Here is an 8824-nt window from a genome sequence, read left to right on the forward strand (position 1 = left end):
AGGAAATACCGATATGCGGGGGTATTTTAATATACGCTTGAACCCAAGATTGGATGCCTCCAGCGGTAACACAGAGTCAAGACTAGGGCTGCAACTAATGACTAATTTGGTAGTCGACTAATCTGTTGATTATTTTTTCGATTAGTCGACTAATCGAAAACCAATTATGTAAAAAAAAAAAAAAAAAAGGATTTTTTATCTTTTTTTTATAAACTACCTATCTTTCTGAAAGTGACTTCTCAGCTCTGGTCCAGCTGAAGACAGAGCAGAGGAACAGATTGGACATTGAGCATGACCTCAGAGTTGCTTGTCTACCATCACCCCAGACTTTGAGACTCTTGTCAGGACCAAACAACAACATCATAACATGATGATCCCATAGCAAATTAAAATAATGACTCATGAAACATTTGAATTTGGATCTTAAGCCACTTTAAATGAAAATGTATTTGAAGAACAATACAGCAATCACTCATAACAAGATAAATAAATTAAATAATACAAATTAAAGTGGAAGTGTACTTTAAATAACTAAAAAAATAATAATAAAAAAGAAAAATAACTAGCAGCATCTGCCCCCAGCACCGCGGCTGATGGGGCTGTAACTTGGTCCAGGACCAGGAGGGTGACGTGGAACAGCTGTAAGGGGAGAGGGGGATGAGTCAGATCAGACAGACTTCTAGGTCTCTTGTTTGCTGTGTGTGAGAGGAGTCCGTGTGTTTATGTGTGTATGTGTGTGTGTCTTACTCTGATCGCTGTGTGAGTGAGAGGAGTGTGTGTACTGTGTAATTTGTGTGTGTGTGTCTTACTCTGATCGCTGTGTGAGTGAGAGGTGTGTACTGTGTAATTTGTGTATGTGTGTGTGTCTTACTCTGATCGCTGTGTGTGAGTGAGAGGAGTGTGAATGTGTGTGTGTCTTACTCTGATTGCTGTGTGTGAGAGAGAGGAGTGTGAATGTGTGTGTGTCTTACTCTGATCGCTGTGTGTGAGTGAGAGGAGTGTGTATGTGTGTGTCTTACTCTGATCGCTGTGTGTGAGTGAGAGGAGTGTGTATGTGTGTGTCTTACTCTGATCGCTGTGTGTGAGTGAGAGGAGTGTGTGTGTAATGTATTGTGTGTCTAGTCTGATCATCATCTCCTGCAGGGGAACAATGTTTTCAATGTCCAAAATTTGCTATGGGATCATCATGTTATGATGTTGTCTGGAACCCTGAGAAGCCACTCTCACAAAGATAGGTAGTGCACAAAAAATAAAAATAATTTTATTATTATTTTTTTTTATGACTAATCGACGCAACAATTTCTCGTCGACGATTTTTTATAATCGACGTCGTCGATTATGTCGACTAATCGTTGCAGCCCTAGTCAAGACCCACGATAAGGAAGAACGGATTAGAACTAAATGATTTCTTTAGGTACCTGCAGGTACGACACTATTTTAATCAAAATCTAGATGGATAATTAGATATGGGAGAATCAGTAATTATGGAAGAATTTACATCAGCGTGCAGATCATCAAAGTGTAAGAAGGTCGTCTCTCGAATATATGGTGGACTCTGTTAGGCCAAATAGAATTCAACCAACACAATGTATATAAAGGAGAAATGGGAGAAGGACAAGTGCTGACCGTGACCGGAAACAAGATGGCGCCGCCCACGGCTGCCTTGGCGCTACAGTGTGTTGCGTTTTGTTTGTTCAGTGTTGTATCTGTGTCCTGTTTAACGTCCTACACTAAAGAAGAACTTCTGCTCATCGGGTGTTCAAACCCATCGGACACTTTCCCAACACTACTCACCCGTTCCACGGATTTATTGGATGTACTGGATCAGATGGCAACAGGGAAGGAGAGGTGGCTGTCTGGCTGGCGTCCACCACTTCCCGGTATATTTCTCGGAAACGTGAACTCTATCCCAAATCAAATGGACGAACTCTGGTGGCTGGTTGCGGGAAACAGGGACTTCCACTCCACAGCTGTCTTTGCGTTCGTGGAGACTCATCTGAAGCCATCAGTCCCAGATGGGGCTGTACAGCTTGAGGGCTTTTCCGTGTTTTGTGCCGACAGGGACTTCGAGGCGGTGGGCAAGTCGTGTGTAAACAATCGCTGGTGTTCCGATGTGACAGTGATTCACCAACACTGTTCCTCTGCTATTGAATCCCTCTTCATCCGCTGTCGTCCATTCTATTCCCCCTGTGAGTTCAACTCTTACATCCTCGTCTGTGTTTACATTCCTCCTGACGCTGACGTCACTGCAGCGGTAAACACGCTGGCCGAACAGCTGACGAACGTTGAACGAAATCACCCGGACAGTTTTGTTGTATTAGGTGATTTTAACCAGGCTAATCTGAGCCGGTCTCTCCCCAAATACAGGCAGCAAGTCACTTGCCCAACTCGGGGAGCGAACATTCTTGATCATTGTTATTGTACAATTCGGCAGGCCTAACATTCTGTCCCCTGTGCTGCGCTGGGCAACAGTGATCACCATCTTATCCACCTCATCCCTCGCTACAGGGAGAGATTAAAACGATCAAAACCTGTAGTGCGGAGCTTCAGAGTGTGGTCCAGTGAGGCATGCGAGTGTCTCCGCGCCTGGCTGGAGATGGCAGGCTGTGACCAGGACTTTGTTGAGTGGGCGGGGCCTGAGGCTGGAAACAACCTGGATGAATATACAGACACTGACATCATTCATCAGCCTCGGTGAGGAGGTGTGTGTCCCCCTCCGTTCAAGGAAGATATTCAACAACAACAAGCCCTGGTTTTCAGCCCAACTCAGGCGGCTGAGGTCGGAGAAGGAGGTGGCCAGGCTCAGTGGTGATGCACATCGGTTCAGGCCAAGTACAAGTTCGCCAAACAGGTGAGGGAAGCGAAACTTCGCTTCTCAGAGAAACTGCGGCAGCAGCCCTCTGAGGGGAATTCCTCCTCCGTATGGAAAGGCCTCAAGACCATTACAAACTATAAGCCGAAGTCACCACAGGCGCCTGATAGCCTCCCCCTTGCGAATGAGCTAAATTAATTTTATTGTAGGTTTGAGAAAGAGGTTCCCCCCGCCCTCTTCCTTCACCCACTCGGCCACAACCTCCATCCCTCCACCCCAGTGGGCCACCCCCACACCCCCCTCCCCTCTCTCTGTCAGTGTGAGAGAGGTGAAACGGCTGTTTTCTAGTCAGAATCCCCGGAAGGTGGCCGGCCCGGACTCTGTCTCCCCCTCTGCCCTGAAGCACTGCACTGACCAGCTCGCACCGGTGTTTACCGCCATTTTTAATGCCTCGCTGGAGCTGTGTCACGTCCCAGCATGCTTCAAGGCCTCAACCATCATCCCCGTCCCCAAGAAGGCCAAGGTCATGGGCCTTAATGACTACAGACCTGTCGCCCTGACCTCTGTGGTCATGAAGGTCCTGGAGCGCTTTGTCCTGGCCCACCTGAAGCTCATTACAGATCCTGTGCTGGACCTGCTGCAGTTCGCGTACAGAGCCAATAGATCCACAGAGGATGCTGTGAACATGGCTCTGCACTATACGCTGGAACATCTGGACTGCGCGGTCAACTATGTCAGGATCTTGTATGTGGACTTCAGCTCGGCCTTCAACACTATCCTTCCATCCATCCTGGAGCACCAGCTATCCCTGCTGCAGGTGCCGGCCTCCACTCGCAGGTGGATTACCAACTTCCTGTCCAACAGGTCTCAGCGGGTGAAGCTGGGGAAGAGCATTTCCAGCTCTAGGTCCACCAGCACCGGTTCCTCGCAGAGCTGCGTCCTGTCCCCACTACTGTTCTCCCTGTACACCAACAGCTGTGCCTCTCTCCACCCCTCGGTCAAACTCCTGAAATTAGCTGACGACACCACCCTGGTGGGTCTCATCTCCCGGCGGGACGAGTCGGCCTACAGGAGGGAGATCGAGAGGCTGCAGAGCTGGTGCAGCTGCAACAACCTGGAGCTCAATGCTCAAAAGACAGTGGAGATGGTAGTGGACTTCAGGAGGAAAGCAGCCCTGCCCCCTCCCATCATACTGGGAGGCACCCAGGTGGCCTCCGTGGAGTCATGCCGATTCCATGGCATGACCATCTCCCAGGACTTGAAATGGGAGCTTAACATCACAGGCCTGCTTAAAAAGGCCCAGGGGAGGATGTTCTTCCTCCGGCAGTTAAATAAATACAAACTGCCGAGGAACATGATGGCCCAATTTTACACGGCCATCATTGAGTCCATCCTCACCCACTCATCATCTCCTGGTTCCCCGCTGCAGCGGCAAAAGATCTCGCCAAGCTGCAGCGGGTGATTTGCTCCGCGGAGAGGGTGATCGGCTGTCCCCTGCCCTCCCTCAGGTCCCTGCAGGACTCCAGGGCGCTGAAGAGGGCAAGGAAGATCATGGCCGACCCCTCCCACCCCGGACACATCCTCTTCACCCTGCTCCCCTCTGGGAGAAGGCTGAGGATCCCAAAGGCAGTGAAAGCTCGTCACAGACTGAGTTTCTTCCCCTCAGCCGCCAGGCTGATCAATGCCTCAGGCCCCCCCTCCGCCCCCAAGTGACACTGGCACAATGACACTGCACTGCACTGGTCTTTACTGGAACTCTGCACTTTACACTTTATATATATATATGTATTTAAATTATTAATCCTCCACTGCACTGTTTTTTGTCCTGTGTCTGTGTTGGTGTTGTTGTTACTGTGAAAAAAATAAATGAAAAAATGCATACACTGTAATGCCGCAACAATTACAGTTTTTACACAAAATGGCTTAATAAAGGAATCTTAATCTGAATGTAATATGTCAATCTCAGATGATTCATGGGATCGTTTATGTATACAACAATGGGATACAACATGCTCCAATAACTGGAGAGAATTTGGTTGGAAGAACCTAGTAAGGTTCTTTATCACTCCACAGCAGAAAAGACACCAGGGAATCGGGGCAGATTGCTGGAGAGCCTGTGGATCTACATATATTTTGGGAATGCCAGACTTTGGCACCATACTGGCTAGAGATACACAGGAATCTAGAAGCCATTTTTGAGATTGACATCCCCTTTGATTTCGACACCTTGTACATAGGGAACATCTCCTTCAAAAAATGGGATTTCAATGATAAGAAATTGATCAAGATGCTTTTGATAACAAGTAGAAAGCTATCACGAGAAGATGGTTAAAACCAGAGACACCCACAATTGAAGACTGGATAGATGTAATTCATGATATATATGTAATGGAAAAATTTTCATTCTCAATTAGAATCCAACTGGAAAAATTCTATCAGATTTGCACGAAATGGACAGAATATGTCAAACATGAAAGGTCAGACTTTAGCTGAAAGGTTAAGGGGATAAGAGGAGAAATGTACTTAATGTGTGAATACCTAAAAACTATACACATCGTTGTGAAACAGGAGATGAGAGCCTCACCTCTGTACAGACGCTAGCATGCTCACTTTATTTCATTTCATTTTATCTTATTTTTATTTATGTTTATTTTATTCTTTTTTTATCCCTCTTCTTCCCAACCCCCCCAAAAAGATGAACTTGGGACAAAGGAAAAGAACCAATGAACACTCTATATTTCTAAAGAAGAGCCGATGAACACTCCCATTCTTCACAAAGAATGAAAGAAAGTAAAGGAGAAAAGGAAGGACTTTGAAAATGCTGTTCAAACCATATTCCTGTTCAATGTTGGAAAATGATTGTAAAAAAATAAAAATTTAATTATTTTAGTGACCATTGTCCCCTGGAATTTTTTTTAAATTTCAAAAAAGAAAGGTGCTTTAATAATAAATAAAGTTTATTATTATATTATTATATATCTAACAGTTGTAGATAACAATATATACAGTATATACAGTAATCTTATTATTGTACATGGCTATCATACAGGTCACTCTGTCTGTTTACTGTGTCTGTCTGTTGATCCAGCAATGGTATGATATGCTATGATACATTTATTTATATTGCACCCCTCAAACAATAGTTACATCGGCCTGTGGCGCAGCCCGGGAAAAAAGATAACCAGAAAGACGGGAACAATACGAAAACAGAAAAAAATACATGCAGGCCAACCAAGCAGATAGAGAACGGACGGACATAATACACCAGTCATACTACAATACAAAACTAGCTCATGGTCTTTTTATGGCAAAAAGGTGGGTTTTGAGCATGGCCTTAAAGGAAAACTCCAACATTTTGGGAAATTAGCTTATTTGCCATCTACCCTGGAGTTAGACAAGAAGATACATACCTTTTTTCTTCTCTGTGCATGCAGTAGGAGTAGGAAGACGTGCACCGTTAGCCTAGCTTAGCGTCAGTCACTGGAAGTAGGTTCCTCCATTAGCCTAGTTCCCAACGTCTTCCTACTCCTACTGCATGCACAGAGAAGAAAAAGGTATGTATCTTGTCTAACTCCAGGGTAGATGGCAAATAAGCTAATTTCCCAAAATGTTGCAGTTTTCCTTTAAAAGTCGGTAGAGTGCTTGCAGATTAGTGGGAGCTTGTTCCAGAGTGTCGGTGCTGCGACTGCGAAGCCCGGTTTCCCTTCGTCACCAGTCTTGTGTGTGGGATTTTACATAATAATGACCTCACACTCCAGGGTTCGCACAAGGTCCTTGAAGTGCTTAAAGTGCTTGATGTTTGAAAAATAAAAGTCAAGGCCTGGAATTCCTTGAAAACAGCCAATTTTTAGCAAGGTGCTTAAAAAGTAATTGGAATTCAAATCAACCATTCACATTGAAAGTTTTGTTCATCCATGACAAAATTGTTCTGAATCAATAAATATTTTTTTTATCTAAAGTGTAACTGATTGAAAGTCATTGAATAAAATTTTGCAATGTCTGGAAACCCTCACACTCTCTTGGTCTTTTCCATTCTCAGAAATGAGACGCGGTCGCTGGGAGGCGGCTGACGAGATCCACCGCACCCTGATGGTGGACCACGTGGCTGAGGTCAGCCAATGGATGGTCGGCGTCAAGCGGCTCATCGCCGAGACGCGGAACATCGGCGTCGCCGGTCTGCAGGAGCCTCTGGAGAGCTCTGGAGAACCTCAGAGCAACGTCGAAGAAGAACCATTGGACGAGAACACCGATCCCAGGATTCCAGAACCTCTGGAAAGTTCTGGGGAACTTCAGAGAAACGCAGAAGAACCTTTGGAGAAGAACGTCGATGAAAAGCAAGAAGATCAGGATGCCATGGGAGCATTGCCTTCCGCAGACAGATGACATTGTTTCATTGGTTCATAAAATGTAATGATTGATTGGTTGGCAGATTGATGAAATTCACAACTGTTTGATTTTGAAGTCAGTGAAGTTAGCAAAACTGAGGTTTATCTATGCTTACTTTATTCTACAAGAAGGTTCTGGAGAACATGTAGAGGGTCACTAGGGTGAGTTTATATTCATGATATGTTTTTAAATCAGCTATATGATATTTCATCTGGTAAAATAATTGATCAAGGATTACTTCTGGATAACTTCAAAGCAACACTCAAAGAACCTTCAGGCAACACCTTTGATCCCAGGAGAAGATCAAGATGCTGTCAAAACCGACGGTGTATGATGGAAAAGTTATTATGGTGTTATGTACTGTACAGTATCTGCGTTGGCTATCAACAGATGGGCTAATGTGCATTTTAATATTCAATATATATTATAGGTCCATTGTGTGATTTATCTGACCCTTTACATTTAGTCTGTAAGCAGAATCTTGAGTTTGACATATTGATCGAAATTAAGACTTTTCTAATTCATCCAAATTCAAAATACACATTGTTGCCGACTTTTTATATAAACATTACAAACTGCATCAAAATCCATTAAAACAGCTTTAATTGTTCACATTTAGTATATCCTTGTATCAACCGACCACACCCAGTCTATCCTTGTATCAACAGATCACATTTAGTCTATCTGTATCAATAGATCACATCCAGTCTATCATTGTATCAACAGATCATATCTAGTCTATCCTTTTATCAACAGATCACCTGTCAACAGTCCCGTTTTTCCCGGGATTGTACTGTATTTCAACCTTCTTCACGCCCTGTTCATGTTTTTTTTTTATTTCTTTTTTTATATAATTTTTTTTTAAACTCATAAAATATATTGGGTCACACCTAAATCGGCAGGGTCGGTCGGCAACCGGAAACAAACCATTATTTTTTTTAGGCCTAAGTGGTTGCCTAGTGGAGATTTAGGATTCACTGACTGTACACTGTAAGAAAAAAAGCTGCAAGAAAACTAAATGTCTGGCATCAATGGTTTCCAAATACTGTCAAATTACAGTAAAATCAAATACATTTACAGATTACAACCTTTATTTAATGGTTAATATTTTGATAAAAGGTCATTTACTGTATTTTTATAGCATTTACACTTAAAGTAGGAAAACAAAAGTAATCTGTAAAATAATACAGTGAATTTCCTTAATACATGTTTTGACCAGCAGATGGCAGAGATGAGGCAGCTCCATTGGGAGGGGGCGGGGCTAAAATGTGCATGTTTTTTCTCCTGTCAATGTTGACAGCTATCCATGTATTAATAGATCACACCCAGTCTATCCTTTTATCAACAGATCACACCAAGTCTATCCTTGTATCAACAGATCACACCTAGTCTATCCTTGTATCAACAGATCACATCTAGTCTACCCTTGTATCAACAGCTCCTATAGTAGGTAGCTGCAGCCTCTGAGACTACAGTTTCAGGACCATAGTTTTTTCGACAGTGGAATCTAGCAAAGTGGATGACTGCTTTTATATATAAACATTCATGCTGCTTTTAACACTTTCCGTGCCCGAGCTCGGTGCCCCGGAACCTCCTTGAATGCCGCCACCCACTTCAATGTTAGCG

At 43.9% G+C, this 8824-nt stretch overlaps 1 protein-coding gene across 1 annotated transcript in view; it reads left to right on the forward strand.

The window, feature by feature from the left end:
- Positions 1 to 7802, forward strand: part of sra1 (steroid receptor RNA activator 1) — a 39182-nt gene extending 31380 nt beyond the window's left edge. Inside the window, exon 5 of the mRNA XM_084320691.1 lies at positions 6852 to 7802. Coding sequence (XP_084176817.1) covers positions 6852 to 7195 — 344 coding nt within the window. The 3' untranslated portion in view covers positions 7196 to 7802. The remainder of the gene's footprint in view (positions 1 to 6851) is intronic.
- The last annotated feature ends 1022 nt before the right edge of the window (positions 7803 to 8824 follow it).

This window comes from Notolepis coatsorum, assembly GCF_963971535.1.
Source record: "Notolepis coatsorum genome assembly, chromosome: 8".
NCBI classification, from domain to species: Eukaryota; Metazoa; Chordata; class Actinopteri; order Aulopiformes; family Paralepididae; genus Notolepis; species Notolepis coatsorum.